The sequence below is a fragment of the Lutra lutra genome, chromosome 18, assembly GCF_902655055.1.
Source record: "Lutra lutra chromosome 18, mLutLut1.2, whole genome shotgun sequence".
NCBI lineage: Eukaryota > Metazoa > Chordata > Mammalia > Carnivora > Mustelidae > Lutra > Lutra lutra.
This window is the reverse complement of record NC_062295.1, coordinates 35857989-35883435: the sequence shown is the minus strand read 5'-3', so window position 1 is coordinate 35883435 and position 25447 is coordinate 35857989. Positions and strand designations below refer to the sequence as shown.

Below are 25447 nucleotides of genomic sequence, written 5' to 3'. Positions count from 1 at the left end.
CAAATGATGCCATCCAACCCCCTGCCTCCGAGTCCCCCCTACTCCCCAATCCCCTCCACTGCGGCTGGCCATGGGAATCATAGGTGTCCTACTCCTGAAAACTCTCCCCTCCCAAAAATCCTCAACACTTTCTTCTGCATCCATCCCTACACTGAATTAACGGGGCAGTGGCAGCGTGGGGGCTGGGGTGTTAGTTTGGAATTTTAAAAATAGAGCAGAAAAAACTTGAACATGGCCACAAGAAGCCAGGGCAGGGCAGCCAGGGGACCACAAGTGCAAGATTGGGTCCTGTGTAAAAGGCCCATGCTGGCCACAAGGAGGGCTTGGGTGAGGGTGTTGGGCATGACTAAGGAGATGAAAAGCCAAGTCCTTTCCCTGGGAGAGCTGGAAAGGGCATCAAAGAGGGTGCAGCTGGTACAACCCTACCTCACTGAGACTCTCCTGCACATCAGGGGACACAGTCAAGGCCCCTCCTTTAGAAGCCTCCAATCTACAGTGGGAGACCAAGGTTAGCTGGAACCTTGAGAAGTCATCTTTGATGCCCTTGGCACCAGGACTTGAGATAAGCACCATTCCAACAGGCTGAGGGAACAGAGGATGAACAGGGAAGATTTCTACCACGGGACTCAGCATGGCAGTTGTAAGGATTAAGCACCCAGGAAACACTAGTTTTCTCTTCCCTTCCTGAACCCCTGAGAGCCCATCGATAAACATGCAGAAACCAGAAAAAAAGACCCCCCGCCAAAACCAAGAAACACCACACCAACTCTTAGAAAGTATCTATATGTATAAATGAATTTATACTATATTTAAGTGGCAGTAACACTTCCCATTCTTAGTTTTTTTTTCTCTCATAATGTGCAGTGGCAGGTAGGAAGATCTCTCTGAGGTTGCTCCAAATCCCATGGGAGTGAATGTTCCGGTAGACCTGGGGCTCTGCTGAAGGGGGCCGGGCCGCGTGGGGGCAATGCTGACACCAGGCCCGGTCACCTCGGTACCACTCGTTAGTGGTCTGGTTGGTGGCAGCCAGGTACAAAGCAAAGCACAGGTAGCCCCCCAGGAGGAGGCTCAGCATGACGACAAAGCCCAGCATGAAGACAATCCTCGGGAAGGTCACGAACAGGTACTGGGGGCAAAGAAAAAACAGCACATTAGGCAGCCAGGCTGGGAGAGAAGAAAGGGTTGCACCCTCCAGCTGCGGCCCAGTCCGCAAACACTCGAGAGCTGCCCACCCAGCTCACCCACCTGCATACACATCTGACCGTCTAAACACAAAACTGAACCATAAGCAGCACTGAAAAACAGCCTGGGAGGAAACCCGAGTACATACAAGAGTTCCAAGTGAGCTAAATGAAATGTGTACACTGAAGGAAAAGGGAAAGGATACTCCCAGGAGGGAGTGCCTTCCCTGTTAGCGGTTTGTAAAACAAAGCCCTAACTACAGACCTGAGTTCATGCATCAAAATCAAGTCCAGATGGACAGAGATCACTTTCTCTCTCAACACAGCATGACCATGGAAATGCGCATACAAGAGTATTCACTACACTGATTTTAATGGCCCCTCTTCCTAAAAGAAACACGTTAAAAGTCCATCCACAGGGGTGCCTGGGTGGCTCAGTGGGTTAAAGCCTCTGCCTTTGGCTCAGGTCATGATCTCAGAGTCCTGGGATCGAGCCCCACATCGGGCTCTCTGCTCCGTGGGGAGCCTGCTTCCTCCTCTCTCTGCCTTGCCTCTCTGCCTACTTGTGATCTCTGTCTGTCAAATAAATGGATAAAATCTAAAAAAAAAAAAAAAAAAAAGTCCATCCACAAGGAAGTCAAACCTCGGGATAGTTACGCTCTGGAATAAAAAGGAGCCGATAAAAATGAGATCAATTTCTACATTCCAATTTGGAAAAGACATTGATAAAAGATTGCTGGATGTGAAAGACAAGAGGCGAGGCTCACAATGGGATCATGTTTGTGTAAAAACAAAAAGATTCCATGAAACTCCCTATGACTATACAAACACACAAAGGAAAAAAGACTGAAATGTTCACACAAAACTACAGAAGTAGGGATGCCTGGGTGGCTCAGTTGGTTAAGCTGCTGCCTTCGGCTCAGGTCATGATCCCAGGGGCCTGGGATTGAGTCCCATGTCGGGATCCTTGCTCAGTGGGGAACCTGCTTCTCTCTCTGCCTCTGCCTGCCACTCTGCCTGCTTGTGCTTTCTCTCTCCCTCTTTCTGGCAAATAAATGAATCAATAAAATCTTAAAAAAAAAAAAAACCACTACAGAAGTAGTTGCCCCTCGGGTGTGAAGTTGTTAGGAGGGGAGGGGCGGATCTCCCAGTTTTCTTTTCATTGCTTCCTAAAGATGTTTAAAATTTCATGCTTCTCTCCTCAGCTTAACTCATATATAATTGACAGGACACTGAAAGTTTAAGGTGCATAACATGACATACAGCAAATGATCACAACAGGCTTAGTTAATACATCCGTCACCACACATGGTTACAATGTTTTTTTGTGATGAGAACTTTTAAAACCCACTCTCTTAGCAACCATCAAATATACAAGACAGTATTGTTAACTACAGTTCCCAGGCTGTACATTGTATCCCCAGGACTTCCTCATCTTTCAAATATGACTCTGTACCTTTAACTACCTATGCCCAATTCCCCACCTTCTCCATCTTTTTTTTTTTTTTAAACGCTTCTGGACTGCTTGAATTTTTATGTTATTTTTTAAAATAAAGAAAATGAATTTTGAAAGAGGTCAGTATTTTTAAAAATATTTTATTTACTTGAGAGAGAAAGAGAGAGAGAACAAGTTGGGGGGTGGGCAGAGGGTGAGGGAGAAGCCAAATTCCTACTGAGCAGGGAGCCAGATGAGGGACTCGATCCCAGGACCCTGAGATCATGGCCTGAGCTGTAGGCAGACGCTTAACTGAGCCACCCAGGCACCCCAAGAGTTCAGTATATTTGAAAGTCAGGAGTAAGAGAGAAGTAGATGCATCTCTTGACAGGGGAGACTTTCTAACTGAAGTTATAAAGAAAAGAGATATATTTGATGAGAAAGGAGGTCTAAGTTTTTTAATACAGAAAAGGATACATAAATTGAAAACAAATAGAAGAATGAACTGTCATTACTGCACGATCTCAAATCAAAAGTAATTCTAGTATCAAATAGGTAAACAGTTAAAAGGACAAAATTCATAAAAGATCTACAAATAACTGACAAATAGAAAAGTAATCGAAAGTAATGAAAGAAATAGAATTTTTTAAAAGGGTACATGGTAGTTTCCTACCAAATTACAAGCACCTGCTGCCCCCGGGCATCCTCAATGCCAGCTGACTCAACAAAATGAACACTGATAAAAATATATATTCAAGTCAAAAGATTTATAAATGTCAATAATCTCTGATCCAGTACATATTTTTTTGGAATTTATCCTACAGAAAGTCCTAAGTACAAAGACAAAACTATATACACTGCAAAGGGGAAAACACACTTCACCCATGGAGAGAGCTGTGTATCACGGGTCCCATGTCCCATCTGATGGGAAGTAACATGAAATACACATCCCTACCTAGGAAGCATTCTTGCCAAAAATATTTAACCTGAATCTAATCAGGGCTCTAGAACTAACTTCCAGTTCACATTAATATGAAGGAATAGAGGAAAATCTGTTGACAGAAGTAGGAAAAAGGCAAATTTAGAACAAGGGACATTCTAAAAGACAACCAACTAAACTACTAAATGTCAATTTCATGAAAAAAAAGCAGGGGCATTATTTTAAACAGACTAACAAGACAACATTCAGATGCCTTACGATGAGGTGAAATCTGGTTCAAGGAGGTAAAAAAGCTATAAAAGATTCATTTGAAAAAAATGAAAAAAAAAAAAAGAAACAGTGGGGATATTTCAATATGGACTAGATGATTTAGTACCTATTTATTATATATCCTATGTTTATTACATAGATTTACTATTACTCTTCTTATGTGAAGTAACATAATTATAGTTATATAGGAGAAGGTTGACATTCTTTAAAAATGCGTGTTCAAGTATTTAGGGGCAAAGCAATATGATGTCTTCAATTTATGAGCCCAACATGGGGCTCAGTCCCACAACACCAAGATCACAACCTGAGAAGAAATAAAAAATTGGATACTTAACCAACTGAACCACCCAGGCACCCCATAATTGAAAAAAAAAAAATTAAAGAGTAAAAACTATTCAAGGTTGAAATGACAAGGTTATCACTACACAACCTATCAGAATAGCTAAAATGAAAAATAGTGATAACATTAAGTGCTAGCAAGGAACCAGACAAACCAGTCCCTCCCCCATCACTGGTGAGGATGTACAATGGTACAACCACTCTAGAAAAGAGGATGGCGGTCCTTTCCAAGACCGAAAATGGACTTATCATCAACCCAACGATCACACTGAAGACAGATCATCACGTAGGACTTGTGAATGGGAATGTTCAGTGCAGCATTTCACAGGGTCCTTCAGAGGGTGAATGGTTAACCAAAGTGTGGAATACTATACAGCAGTAAAAAGGAAGGAACCCTAGATCCATGCAACCACTCGTGTGGATCTCAAAGAAATTGCATTAAGTGAAGAAACTAACCTTAAAAGATATTGTATGATCCATTTATGTAACAATCATAAAATAACATAATAACAGAGGTAGAGAAGGGAGTAGTGGTACCAGGCATTAGGGATGTGAGGAGGAAACTGTGGCTGTGAGCGGTAACATGAGAGAGTGTGTAGTGATGGATAATACAGCGTGTTGACTGTAGTGGTGGTTGTATACGGCTGTACATGGGACAAACTGCACAAAGCTACACACACACACACACATACACAAAACCACAAATAAACACATATGTAACTGGTAAAATCTGAATTGGCAATGGGGATTGTGCCAACATCAATTGCTTGGTCTTGGCCTTGAGCCATGGTTGTAGAGGGATGCTGGCATGGGGGGGAAGGGCTTACAAGCACGTAGGCTTCCTGTGTGTTTCTTTGTAATCTCCTATAAAACTGTAATTATTTCAAAATAAACTTTAAAAAAATACTGGCTTTAAGACTGTGTATTTTGTCGAGGCGCCTGAGTGGCTCAGTCATTAAGCGTCTGCCTTCAGCTCAGCTCATAATCCCAGTGTCCTGGGATCAAGCCCTGAATCGGACTCCCTGCTCAGGGGAAAGCCTGCTTCTCCCTGTCCCACTCCCCCTGCTTGTGTTCCCACTCTCACTGTCTCTCTATCAAATCAATAAATAAAATCCTAAAAAAAAAAAAAGAGAGAGAGAGACTGTGTTTTTTACCATATTAACACAGTATCCTTCCAGTCCTATTTTCTGAGTGCTTTTAAATTAGAATGGGTATTGAATTCTGTGAAACACTTTTCAGCATCTAGAGAAATAATCATGTCATTGTTCTTTATATGTAATAATGCTGTATAAAATATTAAATCAATTTTCTAATATTGAACCAACCTTGCTGTATAAAATATTAGTCAGTTTCCTAACATTGAACCAACCTTGCATTCATGGAGTATATCCCACTTGTTCATGGCATTTTTATTTTCTTTGAAACCAAAGGAAAAACACTCAAGAAGAAGTAAGCAGTTCCCTAGTGACTGCTCATAAGCTACTTCCCATAAATTCAGTAGAAATCTTTTAGTCATCAAATGAGTTTTTTAAAAAACTCTACATTATTGTAAATTAATTTCTGACAAGGGTGCCAAAACAATTCAATAAGCAAAGAAGGGTCTTTTCAACAAAAGATGCAGGACATCTGGGCACTCAAATACTAAAAGTATCAAGTTAGAGCCCAACCCAATAGCACATACTCAAATTGACTCAAAAAGGATCAAAGACCTAAATATATACGTAGAAGAACATGTAAGTATAAATCTTCATGACCTTGGATTAGGCAACGGATTCTTACATATGACACCAAAGCATAAGCAACAAAAGAAAAAATAAAATCAAAATATGAAACTTTGGGGGCGCCTGGGTGGCTCAGTGGGTTAAGCCGCTGCCCTCGGCTCAGGTCATGATCTCGGAGTCCTGGGATCGAGCCCCGCATCGGGCTCTCTGCTCAGCAGGGAGTCTGCTTCCTCCTCTCTCTCTGCCTGCCTCTCTGCCTGCTTGTGATCTCTCTGTCAAATAAATAAATAAAATCTTTAAAAAATATGAAACTTTGAAACACAAAAGAAAGTTATCCCAAAAATGAAAAGACAACCCACAGAATGGGAGAAAATACTTGCAAATTCTATACCTGTGAAGGGTCAAGTGTCCAGGTTATCTGAAAAATTCTTACAACACAAGAAGAAATGACAATCCAAAAAAATGAGCTTCTCCTCTAAATCTTCTTCTCCAAAGAAGACATGTAAATGACGAAGCAACACACAAAATGATGGTCAGCATCGTTAAGTCTTCAGGGAAATGCAAATCAGACCACAATAAGGCACCACTTCACATCTATTAGGATGACTTTAATCAAAAAGACAGATAGTAACAAGTATCCGGCAAGGATGTATGAAGTTGGAACCTTCATACATGGATGGTGGGAATGTAAAATGGTGAAGATGCTTTGGAAAACAATCTGGCAGCTCCTCAAATGATTACAAATACAGTGACCATATGACCTAGCAATTCTCCTGGGTCTGACTCAAGAGCAGTGGAAACCTGTATCCACAAAAAAAACTCATACACAGATGTTCATGGTAGCCTTATTCAAAAACAAATAAAAAGTAAACACTCAAGTGTCCATAAGTGATGAACAAATAAAATGTGGTCCATCCACACAATAGAATACTATTCAGCCACAAAAAGGAGTGAAATACTGATTCATGGTACAACATGGATGAACCTTGAACATATTAAGCCATAAAAAGGAGCCAGTTCAAAAGGCCACACACCGTACAATTCCATTTATCTGAAATACTCAGAAAAAGCAAATCCATTAAAAAAAGAAGGTAGATGGGGCGCCTGGGTGGCTCAGTGGGTTAAGCCGCTGCCTTCGGCTCAGGTCATGATCCCAGGTCCTGGGTTCGAGCCCCACATTGGGCTTTCTGCTTAGCGGGGAGCCTGCTTCCTCCTCTCTCTCTGCCTGCCTCTCTGCCTACTTGTGATTTCTCTCTGTCAAATAAATAAATAAAATCTTTAAAAAAAAAAAAAAAAAAGAAGAAGAAGGTAGATTAGTAGTTGCCAGGAAAGAGGGGCATGGGGAATGACTGCTGATAGGTAAGAGTTTATTTTTGGGGTGAAGAAATGTTCTGAAATTAGATGGTGGTAGAGGTTACACAACTCTGAACCACTAGAGTGTACACTTTAAAAGGATGAATTTTAGGGGGCCCTGGTTAGCTTAGTAGGATGAGCAGGTGACTCTTGATCTTGGGGTCGTAAGTTTAAGCCCCACATGGAGTGCAGAGATTACTAAAAAAATAAGTAAACTTTAAAAGGATGAATTCTATGGTAAATGTATTATATATCAACTAAACAAATTGTATACTGGGGCACCTGGTTGGTTCAGTCAGTTAAGCATCTGACTCTTGATTTCAGCTCAGGTCATGATCTCAAGGTTGTGAGACTGAGCCCTGTGTCAGGCTCCACGCGCAGTGGGGAGTCTGCTTGAGATTCTCTCTCTCTCTCTCTCTGCCCCTCCCCTTGGTCACACATGTGACCGTGCACACACTCTTTCTCTCAAATAAATAAAATCTTAAATAAGTAATTAAATACTTAAAAGTTACATATTGGGGTGCCTGGGTGGCTCAGTGGGTTAAGCCTCTGCCTTCGGCTCGGGTCATGATCCCAGGGTGCTGGGATCGAGCCCCGCATCGGGCTCTCTGCTCAGCAGGGAGCCTGTTCCCCCCTCTCTCTGCCTGCCTCTCTGCCTACTTGTGATCTCTGTCTGTCAAATAAATAAATAAAATCTTTAAAAAAAAAAAATAAAAAAATAAAAGTTACATATTAATTTTTTAAAAAGGAACGGCTTCATCTTTTGATCAGGAAAATGCCCTTTTTCCAATTTTGAAACCTAAAGTCAGAAACATACACCCTACAACATAATTACCTGCACATTAATTACCTGAATGAGAAAGACAATGTCAACAACCTGGAAGTGTCCCAGATCATCAACGTAAGTCTCCAGATACAAGTCCGACAGCACCACCAACTGGACCAGAAACACAGTGCTCACCACGGCCATGGTGCCAGCTGAGGCCGTCAATGTCAAGAGGTAGAGGAGGAAGTACCTGGCATTCCAGGCCCCGATACAGTTGTTTACCCAAACACAGTGATGGTCAAAACGGTGCACACACCTATTACACACACCTGCAGAGAACGGGGAAAGCCACAGCCCAAGTTAGTCCTTGATGGAACAATGAGACCAAGCACATCTATGGAGATTTTTACGAACTCTTGGCAGTATGAGCTGGAAGAAATGATGGCTGCTATCACCGAGCTATCAGAACCACAGCTGCGTCAGTACAGTGGCCACGAGCCACGGGTGGGTTAGTAAGCACTTGAAATGTGGCTACAAGAAAAATCTGAAAGCATACTCTGTTGATATTGATAAATTCTAGATAGTTTTTCAATTTATACAATGCTCCTTTAAGTTCAATATGAGCATTACTTGAACAGATGTAATTTTTTTTAAATTTATTTTTTAGATTTTATTTCTTTATTTGACAGACAGAGATCACAAGTAGGCAGAGGCAGGCAGAGAGAGAGAGAGGAAGCAGGCTCCCTGCTGAGCAGAGAGCCTGATGCTCGACTCGATCCCGGGACCCTGGGACCATGACCTGAGCTGAAGGCAGAGGTTTTAACCCACTGAGCCACCCAGGCGCCCCTGAACAGATATAGTTTTAAAACTATAGTCAAATCAATTAAAGTCAAATCAGTTCTTCTGATAAAGATGAACCATTATGTAGACATTAAAGGAAAATGATTTTTCGGTACTGATTCAGTTATTTTAAAACGTTTAAGAATTTCTGGAATAACTTGGGTATGTGAATCTGCTCTTCCTACTGCAAATTTTTAAAATCTAAATATAGATCAAGTAGTTCCAAGGAAAGTTTAGTGTCTCAGTGGACATGTTCTGTAAATGGAAAATATATACCAGATTTCAAAGACTATGTATGAAAAAGAGAATATAAACTATCCATGAATGATTTTTTTATATTGACTATACATTAAAAATGATATTTTAGATATGTTAGGTTAAAAAAAAGGTATCATTAAATTTAATGGTCCCTTATTTTACTTTTGTAATGTGGCTACTAGAAAATTTAAATCACATGTGGCTCACATTGTATTTTTGTTGGACAGCACTAGTCTAGAATCTTGGTTATTCCCCAGAAGAGTAGGCTCTGCCATGAATGACATCTGCAAACATGACATCCCACAGAAATTCCTGTTGGGTAACAAGGCCTCCCACATGGCAAAGGAAAGGCTGTTATGCCCAGGGCAGAGCTGCCCACTACAAAAGAACATCACAAGCTTCATCTTCAGGGGAGCCTAGGTGGCTCAGCTGGGCTAAATGTCTGCCTTTGGCTCAGGTCATGATCGTGGGGTCCTGGGATTGCCCGGTGTCAGGCTCCCCGCTCAGCGCAGAGTTTGCTTGGTTCTCTTCCTCTGGCCCCTCACCACTCATGTTTTCTCTTTCTCTCAAATAAATAAATAAAATTTAAAAGTAAAATAAAATAAGAGCTCAACCTCCAGTCATCTGTAAGAAACCACTATCTGGCCTCTACCAGCAGTGGCTGCTCCATGTCTGGGAGACAAATGGTCCTGCTTCTAGATTTCTGTAACATTTTCTTGCTACGAGGCCCAGGTGTCTGCTGTGCAAGGACAAAGCTGGAATGAACCAAAGCCAAACTTACTGCAGTGCTTGGATCGCGCTGGTTTCCTTAAATTGCAAGTAGAGCACTTCATATTCTTTGAGAACATCACTTCGTCGAATTCATAAACTTGAAGAAATGATAACTCATTTGCTTTTGTTATGGTACCTGAAAAACGTAAGGACAAGTGTCGGTTTCGAACGATCCGATGGACTGAACGTTCACAAAATCTGTCCTGACAAAGAGTGACTAAAACTTGTATATTTAGGGGCACCTGGGTGGCTCAGTGGGTTAAGCCTCTGCCTTTGGCTCAGGTCATGATCCCAGGGTCCTGGGATCGAGCCCCAAATCAGCCTCTCTGCTCAGCAGGGAGCCTGCTTCCTCCTCTCTCTCTGACTGCCTCTCTGCCTACTTGTTAGCTCTGTCTGTCAAATAAATAAATAAATAATCTTTAAAAAAGAAAAAAACTTGTATATTTAATATTCTAAATAACTCATTTTAAAATAAATACCTTCACTGAGATACAGTTCATAAGCCCAATTCACCCATTTAAAGTGTACAATTTAATAGTTTTTAGTACATTCACAGACTTATGCAACCATCACTGCAATCAATTTTAGAACATTTTTATCACTTCAGAAAGAAACCCCTTAGCAGTAAACCCCACTCCTCTTGAATCTCAGACCTTGGCAATCACATAATCTATTTGCTGTTTCCATGCATTTGTCTTGTTTGGATACTTCTTATAAATGGAATCATACAACTTGTAGTCTTTTATATCTGCCTTCTTTCACTTAGCATAGTTTTTCATGGTTCCTCTATGTTCTAGCACATACCACTCCTATTGCCAAACACTGTTCCATTGAATAGGCACATCACATTTACCTATTCATCAGTTGATGGACAGGTGGGGCTTCAAGGATAGAAAAGCTTAAAGTAAAGGCATGGAAAAAAGATACCAAGCAAATATCAATTTAAAAAAAAAGGGTAATGGGTACCTGGGTGGCTTAGTCGGTTAAGCATCTGTCCCCTGATATCGACTTAGGTCATGATCTCAGGGTTGTGAAATCAAGCCTTGTGTTGGGTTCTGCACTGGGTAAGGAGCCTGCTTAAGAGTCTCTCTCTCGGGACACGTGGGTGGCTCAGTGGGTTAAAGCCTCTGCCTTCAGCTCAGGTCATGATCCCAGGGTCCTGGGATCGAGCCCCGCATCAGGCTCCCTGCTCAAGCAGGGAGCCTGCTTCGCCCCCCTCTCTCTGCCTGCCTCTGTGCCTACTTGTGATCTCTGTCAAATAAATAAAATAAAATCTTAAAAAAAAAAAAAGATTCTCTCTCTCCCTTTCCCTCTGCAACTTCTCCCCCACCCCTCTCTCCCTCTTAAAAAAGTGTAATAATATCATACAAAAGAGAATTGAGAGCAAAGAGCATTACTAATGACAAGGAGGTTCATTATATTTTGATAAAACATTCAAGGAAAAGGGAATACCAATTCTAAACTTGAATGCATATAATACAAATATATACATAACTATTATAAATACCTACACATACAGACATATATAATAGCTTCAAAATAAGTAAAGCCAAAATTGACAAGGAGAAACCTCAAATCTGTCATCAGAATGAGATAACATACCTCTCTTAGTTATTGCAAACAAAAAAATTAGGATGAACATAAAAGATTTGAACATAATTAACCAACTTGACTTAATGAACTCACATGCTGTCTACACCCAAGAACTAGAAAATATACATTATTTCAAAACCACACAGATCACTTACAAAAATGACACACAACCGGGCATGATGCAAATACCAATGAAATTTTTGAAACAGGGCCACAGAGACCACAAAATCTCTACATAACACAAAGTATCAAAAAATAAACTAAAAAAGCATGTAGAAAATTTTAGGCCGTCCTAAATAACCCAAGGGTCAAAGAAGAAACAAATAAAATCAAAGACAATCACAACGAGAAGAGGATGAAGGCACTGCATATCGCATCTTTTACCAAGTCCCCAGAGGGATCACTAGTCTGTAACCGTGGAGGTAGACAGCTGAGTTGCCGCCAGTCTCCACACTGAGGGCCTCAACTTACCAGGGTTGCTCACACAGCTGAGCGTGAAAAACACCAGGTTTACAATCAGCAGCAGGTAGGGCAGAAGAAGGTAATGCAAGGGAAACTCCAGCTCCCGACAGTAGCCAAATACTTCCCAGGTGTATTCACTGTAAACCATCCCTTGCAAGACAAGGTGCAGGAGAATGAAGATGTGGTTTCTGAAAGGAAAAAGGCAGCATGTGGCCTTCTCCATGAAGAAATCATGTCACACTAAAGTTAACCTGGGCCCAACCACTTCCTTTGGGCTTGAGATAATAGCACAAATTATGCAAGAGACGATGTGAGATAGTTCCCACATTGCCTCACAGTACTCAGTACTCAATAGATGTCATCTATTAACTTTTTTTTTAGGATTTTAATTATTCAGAGAGAGAGAGACAGAGAAAGCATGAGCGTGTGACAGCAGGGGGAGGGGCAAAGGGAGAGAGAGAATCTCAAGCAGACTCCATTCTGAGCCGGGAGCTCAAAGTGGGGCTTGATCCCACGACCCCAAGGTCATGAACTGAACTGAAATTAGGAGCTGGATAGCTCAACTGACTGAGGATTATTATTATTATTATTATTGGGGATTGAGGTATCAGGATATATCTCTTTTTATAGAAATGCATGTAATATTGCCACTCCTTAAATATTTCTGTGAATAGTGCAGAAATAAAAGGCAGATTATTTATGAGCAGAGGTCCTAAACCCAGGACTCTTGATCCTTCTCAGCCTCCTTCCCCGAACTACGGCTGAAAACCAACAAGGAGTGTCCTGAAGCTCCAGGGGACAGCAACAATTAATAATCAAAACAGAAAAGAAAATAGTATTTTTTTTTTAATTTTCAAGATTTTATTGAGAGAGAGAGAGAGAGAGCGAGCAGGGGGAGGAGCAGAAGGAGAGGGAAGAGAGAGAATCTTAAGTGGACCCCATGCCCAGCAAAAAGCCCGACTCGGGGCTCACTCTCAGGACTCTGAGATCAGGACCTGAGCTGAAACCAAGAGTCAGACGCTTAACCAACTGACCCACCCAGACAAGAAGAGAGTATTTAAACTCATACCGTGTATGGAAGAGGTAATGAAGCAATTTTAGCATAGCTCTCTGAAGGCATTCTGGAATTATATAGGAAATTATCTAAACAAAAAAGAAGGATTCAATGTCATTTCGCATTCTCCCCGCTCCCAAACATACCAGATGCTCCACTTTAAGCTAGTGATACTGGGGATTTGTGTTTCTGCATAAGGGCAGAGAAGAGATTTGAGAGAGAATAAAATAAAGGGTTTCCCTCAGCTGGTCTTCCTTTGATGCCAGTTCCTCTCCTCCCTTTTCACTCTAACTCCAAAGAAAGCACCATGTCAGGGTCTTCAGGCAAAGGGAGGAGAGCAGAGGGGCTGGTAAGTAATGTTAATGTGAACTCCACTCCCTTCCCTACCTTGGGTTCAATCCTACATTCCAGAGTCCATTTGCAATCACTAAGCATTAACACAGGTCAGTCCCAAGTCAACCCATTCCCAAAGGCTGCTGACCCCAACTGTGCTCACTTTGACCCATGAAGGACGGTTGGCAGCCTGATGCTCACTCCCTGATCATACAGCCCCCAGGTCCACCCATCAGGACCCTCTAGGCAGACACTGCTCACGTCCAGGCATCAAATTCAAAGAAAAATAGCCAACCTTGAGAATGTTATCTTCTTTCAAAGCGAAATCACAAGATTACTTTCAACAATAACAAAAAAAGAGAGAGACTTTTAAATAGACCACAAATACCATAAATGAAAGAATTGAGCAAATAATAAAAATGGCAACTCTCTTTTTGTTCCATCAGGGAACTGATGAGCCTTTTAGACTGGTGGTAGTCAAAATCCAGCGGTCTCCAAGCATCATCATTACCTGTGCTCCCCCTCTGACCAGGCCTTTCAGGTAACGGGTTTTGGAGCAGATGCAAATCATAACAACACCAATCAGCACCAAAGCTACGTAGAACAAGAAGAGAACCAAGAAGTCCATCCTGGGGCTACAAAGAAACAGAAAGAGTGTGACTACTACCGGGGGATATATTCCAAGGTGCATATTCTTAGATATCAACTCTGTAAACGGCTCCCCAAACAGAATTCAGCAGCCCTCATGCACACACTGCTTTGCACTGAGGCCTCCCAGAGTTTCCTAATCAAACCACTGTGATTTATTTACGGCATCTTCTGCCTACAAATTCCAAAATTAAATGGGGGAAAATGTGCAAAATGCATACACTTTCCCTCCCACCAGCAACAAATCATCAGTAAATATAAACCCACGTAGATATTGATATGGAATGTACCCAAAAGAATCTGCTGACAATGCTACTGGAACAAGCATCCCCCCAGAGGCAGTCGGGAACTCACTCCCACAACAATCGTGGGTCACCCATGGGGACCAGAGTCAACACACAGGCCTGTATTAACTGGAAACGGTTACTTTTGGCCTTAGCAGATATGATTCCAGGCAGGACTTCCAACTGAGATAACCAAACCAAAACTTATTCACGAGATAAGACGGAGGAAACAATGAGCAGCAATTCTCACGATGTGATTCAGGGTCCCCAGCCTACATATTTCCCGTTTGGATAATTTTCTACCGGCAGCTCGGGCATTCCTCCTCCCAACATTCACGGAGAATTCAAACGGCATCTCCTCGTGTGCAGCGGCGTGTGCCTGGCGCAACAGGTGGCACTCAAAGCTGCAGGAGGCATGATTCTTCTAGAAGGCTGGATCTGGCTGCAGAGATATCGATAAAACACCCACACAATAAAACAGGGTGGGAGTCAGGGGCGGTATAAAGTGTGGAAAATAATTTTTAAAGTCAGGGGATGCTGAGATCCCGCGGGGGTGAACGGGGTTATAGGACTTCGGGAGGAAAAGCTAACTGGGAAGATTAAGCCAGGAGCCTTGGGTCCTGGTTCCTATTCCTAATCTCTGAGGTGCCTACGCTGGCCACCGGACAGAAAGGCTTATCCGAGGCTACACTATCCGAGGGTCCCGGCGTGTGGGCCTGGCCGGAGTTTTCCAGGGGGCCGGGAGCCTGGTTGGGGGACGGGGTGCAGAAGGTGCAGAGGGGATACGGTGGGTGCCCTGAACACCCGGCGGGGTGGAGGTGTGGGGCTGCGACCACACACCTACACCCACACGCACATACATATACACACACACACTCACACACAGGTGGAAGGGCGGATCAGACAAGGAGACAAACGCCCCTGGACCAGCTGGGTGTCAAAAAAAAGCCCTCGGAGGCGGCCTTACCGCCGGGATCAGCCAACCGCCAGGCGCACCGAACCCGCGCCTTCAGGGCGCTTCTTTAAACTTCCGGCGGGCCTGTGACGTTAGCACGCGACGCTGGCCTCTAGGCCGACTTCCGGCGGAAATGTGGGCGGGCGGACGGGCAGCAGCTGGGGCTGGGATTCGCGGCTGGTGTTCGCGGTTGGAATGGTGTTGGTAGCTTCGCACCCTGGACCTTTCAGGAGGGGTGGTCCGGTCCGAGGGCTGGAAAATCGAACTTTGGAGCATTATTGCCAGGAAATCTTAAAAAAGCGGTCCTAAGCCAGTGCAGGTGTTATGAAGCGGGCCGAGCCGCCTGGAGGCTTGGGTTGAGCCCAGTCAAGCATGGACCCCGGCTGGCCCATGGCGTGCACACTTAGGGGCTCCTGTACCGAGTCTTGGCGATGGGCAGGACTTGCTTTGCTTTCTGCTAACCGCACCGTAGGGATCCGTCAGACCCGTCCCAGTGTCTTTGCTCCTGATGTCTCAGAATAGCTCTGAACATCCTGTCCCCAGGAACAGTGAACAATTGCTTGACTCCAAACCTGAAGGATAAGAAGGAAGGCTGTTTAATGATAGTTGAACCTGGGGTGAGAAGAGCTGCTTCCAAACATAGCACTGAGAAGCCCCCTGTGGGGTGTCCCTTTGCTCCGAACGCCTCTGCATCCGCGAAGACCAATCTATTCTTGATGCCTCTGAAAATCTGTCAGGCCTGCCCTCCCTTTGAGGGGAACCGTCTGATCTCCAAACACTGGCTTTCAAGCTCTTCTCTTTTTCTTTCTTTGCGACCTACCCCAGCTTCTTGATTCCTTTTCTTTTTCCTTTTTAAGAAACTTACAAGCTGGGTGCCTTGGTACCTGGTGTGCAAAGCCTTCATAAACTCGTGGACACAGAATTGAAAAAAACAAAATCAAATCAGAAGCTGTGAGGCCACCAGGGAAAACTGTGGTTATGGATGGAACCTCATCCCACATCCAGAGTGGGCTAGATTGCATCAGTGTCTCCAGCTGACTCATCACCCTGCTGATTAATTCTGAGCCAGTGGTTAAGTATTTTGGGTTACTTTTTTTTGGCTCATAACTGCAGAACTTTATTTTTATCCCCATTCATTTTTCTCGGGATGGTTTCAGTGGGGACTTAACTTTGAATCTGGGTTTGATCACTTATGGCTTTTTGTGCCGGGTCGTCTTTAATTTTTTAAAACGTACACAAGTAATACAACCCCTATGTGCTTGTTAAAAAAAAAAAAATCAGGGGGCACCTGGGTGGCTCAGTGGGTTAAAGCCTCTGCCTTCAGCTCAGGTCATGATCTCAGGGTCCTGGGATTGAGCCCCACATTGGGCTCTCTGCTCAGCAGGGAGCCTGCTTCCTTCTTTCTCTCTGCCTGCCTCCCTGCCTACTTGTGATCTCTGTCTGTCAAATAAATAAATAAAAAATATTTTTAAAAAAAAACAGACTATACAAAGCAGTTCCTCAAACGCCACCCCCAAATCCCAGTCCCTTGACAGAATTAATCACTTATTTAGTATGTGTCCTCCCCAAATTCTTTTATACATTTATTCAGAAATATTTATTCAACAAATATATGTTGAGTACCCAGTATATGCCAAGTACTATTCTCGGCACAGAGAGTACAGCAAAAAAACAAAAATACCTGAACTTTATAGTTTACATTCTAGTGTATATACAAATACATAATTCGTTGTTGTTTGCAAAAATGGCATCATAATGGCCCTCCATCTTCCTTTTTTTTTTCAGTCTTGGTGATCTTTCCACGTATTTATCCTACTGTATTGTATTTACCTCATTATAGACATCTCATTACATAGCTGAGTCTTAACTCATCTGCCAGGGTCACTTTCCACTGCCTGCAGGAGGTAGTAAAGTGACGACATGAAGCAGGTGTATCCTGTGAGCAGAAATAGCTATTTACACAGACCTCAAGATTGTGAACTTGAATTCCAGTATTTTTTTTTAAGATTTTATTTATTTATTTTAGAGACAGAATGAGCGAGCGAGTGAGTGAAAGGAGAGGCAGAGAGAGAAAATCTCAAGCACACTTCGAGCTGGGGACAAAGCCTGACACGGGGCCAATCCCAGGACCCCGAGATCATGACCTGAGCTGAAACCAGGAGTGGGAGCACTCAACCAACTGAGTGACCCAGGCACCCTTTGAATTCCAGTGTTTTAAGAGTATGTGAAAATCTGGGGGGGGTTTTGTAATGTAAATCTAATTTTTGTAATGTTGGCAACCAATTCAGGACTTTAAAAACACTGTTCAGGCTAAGCAGAACATCCCTGCAGGGCAAATTTAACCCGAGGGCCACCGGTTTGCAGTTTAACTGTCCTATTACTCAACATTTAGGTTCATTTCGGTTTGTATTGCAAACAATGCTGTGGTGGAAATACCTGAATGAGGTTTATTACACACAAGTAGGTGTATTTTCTAGGGCAGTCAAGTGAAGTAAAATTCCCGGGCCAAAGAACGTATGGGCATTTTTTTTTAAAGATTTATTTATTTGACAGACAGAGATCACAAGTAGGCAGAGAGGTAGGCAGAGAGAGAGGAGGAAGCAGGGTCCCTGCTGAGCAGAGAGCCCGATGCGGGGCTTGATCCCAGGACCCCGATATCATGACCTGAGCTGAAGGCAGAAGCTTAACCCACTGAGCCACCCAAGTGCCCCAAGAACATATAGGCATTTTAATTTTAATAAATGCCATTAAATTGCTCTTCAGCCACAAATGTCTGAGAGAGTCTGTTGCTCCAAATCCTTTCCAACATTTAATAGATTGGTTCCTTTAATATTTACCATTCTGATGGGTGAAATGGCATTTTATTTATTTGCTTAACGGACATTTACATAGTGATACCTGTGTTGCAGGTACTGTTCTAAGCACTTAAAATATTTTTAATTATTTATCATTTAATCTTTATAGGAACTCAGTAAGAGAATTATTATTATTACCACTTTTTAAAAGTATTTATTTGTTTGAGAGAGATAGAGATAATGACAGAGAGCACAAGCAGGCAGGAGAGGGAAAAGCAGGCTCCCGGCTGATCAGGGAGACCACTGTGGGAGTCAATCCCAGGACCCCGAGATCATGACCTGAGCTGAAGGCAGACGCTTAACCAACTGAGCCACCCAGACGACCTATTATACCACTTTTATAGATGAGGAAATAGAGGCACAAAGGAGTTAAATATTTTTCCTAGGGACATAGAGCCAGGAAGTATTAGAGCCACGATTCAAACTCAGACCATTGGACCAAGAATCATTTGGTGTTCTCAATTACTGGGCTGGACTATCTCAATTACCACTGGCCAGTTCCTGGTGGACATCTTATGTGTTTACTGGCCAATTATCGTTCCTCTATTGTGAGTTGCTTACAATTATCCTTTGCCATTTTTAAAAGGTTTTTTTTTTTAAGATATTTATTTATTTATTTATTTATTTATTTATTTATTTATTTGACAGACAGAGATAACAAGTAGGCAGAGAGGCAGGCAGAGAGAGAGAGAGAGAGGGAAGCAGGCTCCCTGCTAAGCAGAGAGCCCGACGCGGGGCGCGATCCCGGGACCCTAGGATCATGACCTGAGCCGAAGACAGAGGCTTTAACCCACTGAGCCACCAGGCACCCCAATCCTTTGCCGTTTTTATTTGAGTTGTTTACCATTCTCTTGTTGCTTTGCAGTACTTATTTACATATTTTATGTATTTTCTAGGGTATGGGCTAGTGCTTCTCTCAGTTAGGTAACCAACCCCTACCCCAAAACAAGCAAACTCCAAGACAAGGATTTGGCATAAGTAGCTTGTTTTTGGAGATAGTCCCAGGAAACATGGCGAGGGATTGGGAAAGTGAGAGAAGAGCAGAAAGCCAAGAAAGCAGAGGTTGATGAGTAGAGATGGGCATCTAGGGCACAGTCCCTCCTCGGTCTTCTAAGAGGCTCCATAGACTATGCCTCAGAATGGTTCCACTGAGGGACAAAGCACCAGGGGTCTTCACCCAACCACTCCTGGGGCGGTAACTCCCTAATCTTTCTGGTCTGCCCACACAGAGGCCAGCCCAGCCCCAAGCAGAGAACCCTCTCAGGCAGAAACTCAGGAAATCATCAGCATGTACAGGAACTGTCTGAAGGTGACATCTACGGTGGGCTGTGGGGATATAGGCAGGCCAGCAACATTGTATGTTTGCTGTCAAAACAGAGAGACTCCCAAACACAGTGGCTTTGATAGGAAAGAAGTCTAGAGTCCAGAGGTAGGTGGCAGTTCAGCAACAGTAGGCATTTCTGTTCGAGGACATCCACAAGATCACGAGATCACATGAGGACCCAGATTCTTCCAGTCTTGTTCTCCACCACGAGACACAAATTCCCAAACCTTCTCTGTACCAGCACCCTTACGTGTCTTAGAAATTTTTTCGCAGAGCTCCTCGGCCAAAAGAATAACAATCCCTTCTATTACATAATGAGCTCTAAACAACTTCATAAATATTTATGCCCTAACAACGTAGCACCCCTGGCACAATTTACCAAACTTTAAAATCAGATGGGAAACCACCATTCCATTTCTTGCTCAACCTAGATATTCCTGGGGCAATTGCTTCCAAAATCCCTCTTCTCAAAGATGTGCTATCAGGGGGCGCCTGGGTGGCTCAGTGGGTTGGGCCTCTGCCTTCGGCTCAGGTCCTGATCTCAGGGTCCTGGGATGGAGCCCCGCATCGGGCTCTCTGTTCAGTGGGGAGCCTGTTTCCCCCTCTCTCTGCCTGCCTCTCTGCCTACTTGTGATCTCTGTCAAACAAATAAATCTTAAAAAAAAAAAAGATGTGCTATCATGAATTTAGTGTTCTCACGTTGAAAACGTGAACTAGTTCAAGCTGTCATGCCACGTACAACACAGATGCAGCTTCATTTCTCAAACTGCTAAGATAGCCCACGTCACCCCTCAGTTCGCTGTGGCTCCCCAGGGGCCTCCGTGCAGTTTGGAGCCACAGCACTAGGGTGGTATCCTTGCCCTAAGGTCGCCATCTTCACGTCCCTGAGAAAGGGGAAAGACGGGAAGGAAAAAACAGCTGTTGACCCTTGAAAATGGAACTTGTAGGCTGTCCTTAGCTTTTCCTGCTCAAGTTCCACCTGCAGGAACTTGGTCACGTGGCCAAAGGGGAGCCGGGAAATATAGCCTCTGGCTGTGTTGAGCTAACACTTGGTAGGTTGTTGTTACAACAAGGAAGAAATATTAATAAGATTAATATTCTGAATATTAATCCTTTGTCTCTGACCAGAATTCCGGATATTTTCTTCTATGTGTCCCCTATCTGTTAGCTTGGCTCAGGGTGACTTGGTCACACAGAGATTTTAAATTCTGAAATATATTTATCGGCCTTTTCTTTTGTGGCTTTAAAAAAAAATCTTATTTAAAAAGGTATTTTTTTACTCCAAAATTACACACACACACACACAATTCACAAGTATATTCTCCAGTATTTTCTTCTAGTTGCTTTATACTGCTATCTTTCATTCACCTGGAATTTCTCCCTGTGATGGCTGAGATCATTTCAGAAGGGAAGGGGAACACAAAGTATGTAGCCAAGGCTACGGGACCCCGGGTCCATGACCTGAGCTGAAGGCAGAGGCTTAACCCACTGAGCCACCCAGGCGCCCCATTCAGACAGTTTTAATCATTATCCAGGGATACAATATAATGAACTCAATATTATTGTTTGAAATTTGTATGATTTCCTACTTTTTAATACTATAAATAGTTTTGCAACTAACATATTCAGAGCCCTTTTTTTTTTTTTCAGTTGAATTACTTTCTCAGGATAAATCGCTCGGTGGTTTGTCAGTTCGTGAAACTCATGTGTTTCTGGCATTTTACTCTTTCCCTCTGTTCTTCAAAACCTCCAAGCCCGAACCTTGACACTTACATTTTATAAATAGCATAGAAGAAAACACTGCTTAAGCCTAAGATCAAACATTGAATTCAAACGTGATAGGAAGGATGGTATCGCCTGTGAAACTCATGGCGAAGAATTTCTCCTTGGAGCGTCCCTAAACCCTCCTGTCAGCCCCTGAAACTGGACCTGTGCTATCAGTTTTTTACCCGCTGCAAGATCGGTTGACAGGATCAACCACCTTTTGTACCATGATCTCCCTTCCCCAAGGGAATGACTGAGGCTATACTTTGGAAATGGGATACAGGACTTCATAGTATTGGTCAGGAGGAGTTTTACAATGGAGGAAAAAAGAAGAACAAATTTTAAAGGGACATAACACAGGGATTTTTGTTGGAAGCCAAGGATTGGGTCTGTATTTGCATACTGCTCTATTAGTAGCAACTCTTTCCTGAGTGGCTGGCTCATAATAGATGCTCAATAAAAGTGTGTTGCATGAATGCAAGAGAAAAGATGAAAGCTACCCAGGAGACGTCGATATCCTGGACATCACCAAGACACAAAGTCCTCTGGTCAGCCCCTGGGGCCGTGTGTTGCACCATTGGCCAGGTGGGAGCACAGTGTAGCTAATACTTTGGAATTTCTACTTGGCCTCTGCTGCCTTGATTGCTGCCACTTAAAGCTACCAGGTCAAACGGGATTGTCAGGTCAGAACCTCCATTTCCTGATCACTCCTGAGCTCGTCTTGACCTGGTGCACTGCTCAGCTCTCCTCCCCCAAATGCTCTGTTACTCTGGTCATCAGTAGTTCAGTCCACCATCACCTATGGTCTCTCTCAAACAAGGGTGTAAGCATACTTATCCTCAAAAAGTATCTCTTGTTTCTCTAAAATTCTAATTTAACAGAGTGTCTTGTATTTTCATTTGCTAAATCTGGAAACCCATCTTCAGCCACCCTGTGAATGCCTTTCAATAGAGGTTCTAGTTTTCTGTCTTGGTTGAGACGAAGAATGAGTCTCACAATTGGAATCTGGCCATCCCTCGGCTAGCAGTGCTGGGCAAAAGGAGCATGCAGCCCTGGACATTGAGTCGGGGCTGAACGGTCTCAGGACAACCACTGAGACATTTTCGGAAAAGCAAAGCCACCTGTCAACCTGGAGAAAAGGCAGACAAGCCGGAAATTACAGGTGGGCTGATGGAGGGTGGGCCTTCCGTATAAAGTATTCAATTTGGGGGCGCCTGGGTGGCTCAGTGGGTTAAGCCACTGCCTTCGGCTCAGGTCATGATCCCAGGTCCTGGGTTGGAGCCCCACATCGGGCTTTCTGCTCAGCGGGGAGCCTGCTTCCTCCTCTCTCTCTGCCTGCCTCTCTGCCTACTTGTGATTTCTCTCTGTCAAATAAATAAATAAAATCTTAAAAAAAAAAAGTATTCAATTTGTACTCCACTTGGTTTATTTGTAAGTGACACAGAAAGAGGGTGGAGAAGGACAAGGGACAATGTTGTGAATGCCATCTCAGAGTGGCAGGAAGACATGAATGGCACTTCGTGGTAATAAGACAGGAAAACAAGAAAACCTCTTTTTTGGTCCTTTTCCTGCTTCTATTTTGTGTGTGTGTGTGTGTGTGTGATTTTTTAAATTTATTTATTTGACTGACAGAGATCACAAGTAGGCAGAGAGGCAGGCAGAGAGAGGAAGGGAAGCAGGCTCCCCGCTGAGCAGGGAGCCCGATGTGGGCCTCAATCCCAGGACCCTGAGATCATGACCTGAGTGGAAGGCAGAAGCTTTAACCCACTGAACCACCCAGGCGCCCCTCCTGCTTCTACTCTTGCTAGGACCTGCACTCCTGCCCCACACACAGCTTATCATACCGATAATGTATGTCCTTCTTATGAAGGTCAAGGAGTCCATTATTTCTCTGGAGTCTCCCAGCCCCATAGATAACCCCTATGGAGTGACCAGGCGAGGTTGTCCTAGGCCACAAGTAAAGATGAGACTCGCTCCTTTTCCATTCCAAGTGTCCCAGATGCTCTGTTTCTATCTGCTCTCTATATCTTCAATAAACTCTGCTCTCACCTCCTCCTGACTTGCATTTGATTTCTATCCTATACGAAATCAAGGACCCTCTTCGTTCGTCCTGCAGGCCCTGCTCTGGGTCCTCGGATCCAGCCTGCCCGCATCAGTTAGTTCCCAGGCTCACTCTGGACACCAAGAGAATTGGGACCGACAGGACTCTGGGCAGCACAGACATGAATGTCAATCCAGGAGGAAATTCCAGAATGAGAACATTGGTTGGGAAGTCATGTAAGGGTTAAAAGTATGAGCTCAGGAATCAGGCTTCCGGAATTCCAGTCCAGGATCCATCTCTTCTGGCTGTGTGGTTTTAGGCCAGTTACTTAACCTCTCCGAGTCTCAATTTCCTCATCACAAACAGAATCTACCTCAAAGGGTTGTCACGAAGATTAAATGAGATAATGTAGGCATGTAAAATGCATTCTATTAATTCTGGCCACTAGTAGTATGGTTAGCAAGTAAGATCCATACAGAAGAACAAAAGGGGAAGTATTTCTGACACCAGAGGTTTGAGGTATCGAAGTTCTTTATGTTGCGAGTGATAGTGAGCCCACCTCAGACTGGATCAAACGACAAAGGAGACTTCCTGGCCTCTGCCACTGTCATGTTCAGAGATGGGGCAGGCTTCAGAAATGGTTTGAATCAGCAGCTCAATGGCATCATCAAAGACAGAGGTTCTTTGTGTTCCTCGCTCTGTCACCCAAGTATCAGCCTCATTCCCCAGAACAGCTTTCCTCCTGGTGGTGGGATGGCTTCCAGCCACCCATGGGACTTCATGCTTCCACATTCACTTCCAGTGAGAGGAGAAGGGGGAAGTTTACCCTGGCATTCCCAGTGGAGTGCTGAAATTCACTCTCTCTGACTTGAGTCATGGGCTTCCTCCCGAACCAGGAGAATGGAATGCGCCATTTAAGGAGTTAAATGAGGCCCTCCTGCCAGAGCTTCTAGGGAGATCAATTTCTCCCAAATCAGGAGCTACTGCTCAGGGGAGAGGAAAATTCCAGATGCAGACCTGGTAATACTAGAAAGGGGCATGGATATTGGGTAGGCACTCAGTAAGTGGGCATCTAATAAGTCATTGTATCTGGAATGATAGGAATCTGTCAAAAGCACCCCCCAAACTAGATAAAGCCCAGAATGAACGAGAAGTGCCACCAGGAAAACGTGAGGTGCTTAGTACACAGCCGGAGTGTGTGGTGGGTGTCCTTTGTTTCCAGACGCAAAGGCAAATCTATTAATAAAATTCCTTCCTGGCAGCCTTCTCCTGGTGTAGATTCAAGGAAATGTATATTCAAAGGAAGGAGGAGGAAATTTTAGCCACGAAGCTGCAGTCACTAGTGCTGCAAGGTCACCCAGAACAGATGCAGTTCCTTAGGGTGAGCAAAAAGGTGTAAAGAGAGAAGAGGCAGAGGCTCTCCAATATCATGGGCCAGAAGCAAAGGAGGAGCTGGCAAAGACGGCCAAGTCCGGGTGGTCAACCCAACTTGAGGAATGAAGGAAGAGGGCTGCCATGGAAGCCAAATAGAAGAAGTATTTATTAATCTCTTTGGGGAGGCTAGAAGAGAGGAGGCTCAAGGAGGGGCCTGGAATGAGCATGTCTCCAGAGAACCCCTCATCCTACTGTCAGTAATAACAGTGAACCAGTCCATCAGGTTCTGGGGGTTCCTCTGGTCAACAAGCCAGCAGGGCAACTCCTCTTGATACAGATGGTGCATCACCGTCAAGGAGCTCCAGAATTACCAGGATTAGCAGCTTACAAAGTCTGCGGGCTGGGGCAGGGCGACCCCAGAAGCGGTTCTGAACATTAGTCCGAAGCAGTGGGACCCGAGGGAGAGGCGTCTGGGATACCCAGTTTGTTGCACATCGAACAGGGAGGTGGTTTGTTACAGCAGCTAGCATTAACCCCCCTGACTCTGATGGTGCTCCCGAGAGTGGGGTGGAGCCCCCAGGGGGAGCTTGTGCAGCTGAGAGGAGTTCACACTGTGCTGAATGCAACCTTTTCTGTTTTCCCATAACTGCATTTAGCTTGGCCCCGGCGAACCAGGTTCCAGGAGAGCAATGAGTCTGCTCTTCCAAGCTTCCCTCATGAGTCTCCCCTCCTTGCCCACCACTCAGACTCTTCTTCAGGTGTGCAAGAGGCTCTTAGTCCCAGCGCAAGTGCTCCCACTCTCTGGTATATAGGACAGACCATAAGCTTTCGCAATATCTTTTTCTTTCCCAAATCCCCAACTTGGCACCAGAAAACTAGTTTGACT

The 25447-nt window shown here is 43.9% G+C and overlaps 2 protein-coding genes across 8 annotated transcripts in view; one reads left to right on the top strand and one right to left on the bottom strand.

Annotated features, from left to right (window-relative positions):
* Positions 1-781: 781 nt before the first annotated feature.
* On the bottom strand, positions 782-15300 carry ZDHHC4 (zinc finger DHHC-type palmitoyltransferase 4). Of its 7 annotated transcripts, none has more exons than XM_047714162.1 (7): positions 14552-14690; positions 13828-13951; positions 12999-13072; positions 11939-12117; positions 9885-10010; positions 8090-8334; positions 782-1126 (listed from the first exon to the last, which is right to left on the bottom strand). In XM_047714162.1, exons 2-7 carry the CDS (start codon positions 13942-13944, stop codon positions 836-838), a joined length of 1032 nt encoding a protein of 343 aa, XP_047570118.1. In that variant the 5' UTR covers positions 13945-13951; positions 14552-14690; the 3' UTR covers positions 782-835. The 7 variants fall into 7 exon arrangements, with proteins under 7 accessions (XP_047570118.1, XP_047570120.1, XP_047570119.1 ...); XM_047714164.1 differs by having other exon boundaries at positions 14525-14686; XM_047714163.1 differs by having other exon boundaries at positions 14499-14650.
* Positions 15301-15337: 37 nt separating this feature from the next.
* The window catches only part of GRID2IP (Grid2 interacting protein), a 54238-nt gene continuing 44128 nt past the window's right edge, over positions 15338-25447 (top strand). The window contains exon 1 of the mRNA XM_047714161.1: positions 15338-16274. The gene's annotated coding sequence lies outside the window, so the exon portion shown is untranslated. The remainder of the gene's footprint in view (positions 16275-25447) is intronic.

What these genes read in the sequence shown, in the direction of transcription:
- ZDHHC4 (XM_047714162.1), bottom strand. Translation starts at nt 13,944, where the DNA reads ATGGACTTCTTGGTTCTCTTCTTGTTCTACGTAGCTTTGGTGCTGATT. An exon ending in CATTACCTCTTCCATACACG is followed by an intron (nt 12,118 to 12,998) that starts GTATGAGTTTAA and finishes TTTTCCTTTCAG; the next exon opens with AAACCACATCTTCATTCTCC. An exon ending in AGCGCGATCCAAGCACTGCA is followed by an intron (nt 8,335 to 9,884) that starts GTAAGTTTGGCT and finishes CGTTCTCTGCAG; the next exon opens with GTGTGTGTAATAGGTGTGTG.